Source organism: Myzus persicae, unplaced genomic scaffold (genome assembly GCF_001856785.1).
Source record: "Myzus persicae strain clone G006 unplaced genomic scaffold, MPER_G0061.0, whole genome shotgun sequence".
Lineage (NCBI taxonomy): Eukaryota > Metazoa > Arthropoda > Insecta > Hemiptera > Aphididae > Myzus > Myzus persicae.
Genome location: NW_019100511.1, coordinates 52944 through 55098, shown reverse-complemented (window position 1 = coordinate 55098; position 2155 = coordinate 52944). Strand labels below are relative to the sequence as shown.

Genomic DNA, 2155 nt, shown 5'->3' with positions numbered 1-2155 from the left:
TAAAAGGGCTTCTTCTAGCACTTTAGATGATATTCCCAGTCTGTCAATTGCTTCATCCATATCAATACTTATGTCTTTTTCGCAATATAGTAACATAAGTGACTCAAGTCTCTCTTGTCCTACCGTTGTCCGTAATCGGTTTTTAATAATCTTAACCTGTTGATAAATAAAAATGAAGTGTTAACAATATTACCTACTTAAGTACATAAAAATTGTATTTATATTCGGATCAAATATACATTTTATATATAAATCATTAATTTATTTTTTACAAAAAGGTAACAAAAAATTGTTAATTTTTAAATAATTAATTTCACTTTTTTTTAATAAATAAGATATTTTAAAATTTAAACAGCGTTCAAATTTAGTGTATGTCTGTATTCAATATTGTTACATTTTTAATAATAATAATATGTTGGGTCTTGCGACAATAAGGGGAAATTCTGCATTATAATTTTAGTACAAAATTGTAAAAAAGTGCCATATTAATATTTAATTCATAACAAAATGGGTTTAATTAATAACATATTTGTTTAGAGCACTTAATTAACATTTCTTATAAAGGTTTTAGCATAAGTACTACTCAATTAATGAAACTATATAATACTTTTATTGCACATTGACAGCAGAGCTTAAAAAAAATTAATTAATAATAAGTTAGTAGTTTTACCTTAGAAAATTTGCGTTCAGCAGAAGCAGACGAGGCTGGAATTGTACACATGCCCTTAAAAGCCAAGTATAAGTTTGGAAATGAAGCTGTTAAGCCAAATGAGCTAATAAGTTGAATCATTCGTACAGAAAACCCTAATTCTTTAGGATTGTATTTCAAAGCTATCTCATCATCATCATAATTAGAATCATCGTCATCATCATCATCATCATCTTTGTCAGTATCAACATTTTTTTCTGCATATCTAGCTTCCAATGATTCAAAACTTGCAGCAAACATTAGGTACTCGGACTGTAAATTATCCACATTAATTTCTGGCAACCATTTTGATATATCCATAAAAGTATTTGGAGGAAGTGACACACTGTTTACAGCATCTTTAAGCCGTGAATAAGAAAAAAAACTAAGATCAGTCAATACACCGCGATTTGATTTAAAACGACTATCTATTGTCCCAATTATAACATCGAATGTATAAAAATAAACGTTGGTTTTAAATTTAATAATAGCATCAATAGGGGCTTCATCGCTGCACAATTCATCTACCATTTTCTTCTTCCTTCTTATCCGTTATTTTTTTAAATTTGTTTCTTCTAGTTCATGTAGTATAGCAAAGTCTTTTGCTTCATTCATTAAGATTTTAAACGACTCTTCGGTTCTTAATTTAATCAATTGCTTTTTGGCACTGTCAACCAAAATTAATGCTTGAATAAAATCTAAAGTAGATGATTGTAAATAGCTCGAGAGAGGTGATGTTACATTAAATATCTTTTTCATTAACAGCATAGTCAATATAAATTTAAATGAAGTAATATTTTGGTAAATACTTTTTGCTTGAGATGATGTGCTGGTGTCAGATGATTTTGTGAGGTGTTCTAAAGACTTCACAACAGCCAAGTACTTTGTAAAAACTACATTAATTGCGCGGTCGTGTGAGGTCCAGCGGGTGGTTGATAGATTTTTCATTCTAAATACCCGTGCATTTGGATACAATACAATTTGCGAATCAACAAAGTCTGCTGTCCGTTTTCTAGCAGACATAAATGTAGTCAGGGATTGGATGTTAGAAATAAATGTTTTAATTTCAATACTTGACTCGCAAACATCTACAACTACAAGATTCAACACATGTGCGAAACACCAAATGTAGACAGCTCTTGGATTCTGGGATTGTACATATGTTCTTAATCCCTGATACTCGCCTTGCATTGAACTTGCACCATCATACGCTTGCGCAATAAGTTCTTCTTTCCAATTTAATTTATACTTTTCACAAATATTATTAAAAGTATTGATCAAACCTTTTCCACTAGCATCACTAGCCACTTGTAGTGCAAGTAAACGTTCTTGAATTTTACCATCATTAGTTACAAATCTCACTACAAAGGCCAACTGCTCTAACTTGGACAAGTCTGTTGTGGTGTCTATAATTACAGCAAAAGCACCACTACTTTTTAATTCAACAATTATTTTTTCTCGAACCAT

The 2155-nt window shown here is 30.3% G+C and overlaps 1 protein-coding gene across 1 annotated transcript; it reads right to left on the bottom strand.

The window, feature by feature from the left end:
• Positions 1–1240: 1240 nt before the first annotated feature.
• On the bottom strand, positions 1241–2155 carry LOC111029249 (zinc finger MYM-type protein 1-like). Its single transcript, XM_022308210.1, has one exon. The coding sequence runs from the start codon at positions 2153–2155 to the stop codon at positions 1241–1243; it is 915 nt and encodes a 304-aa protein (XP_022163902.1).

What these genes read in the sequence shown, in the direction of transcription:
- LOC111029249 (XM_022308210.1), bottom strand. Translation starts at nt 2,155, where the DNA reads ATGGTTCGAGAAAAAATAATTGTTGAATTAAAAAGTAGTGGTGCTTTT.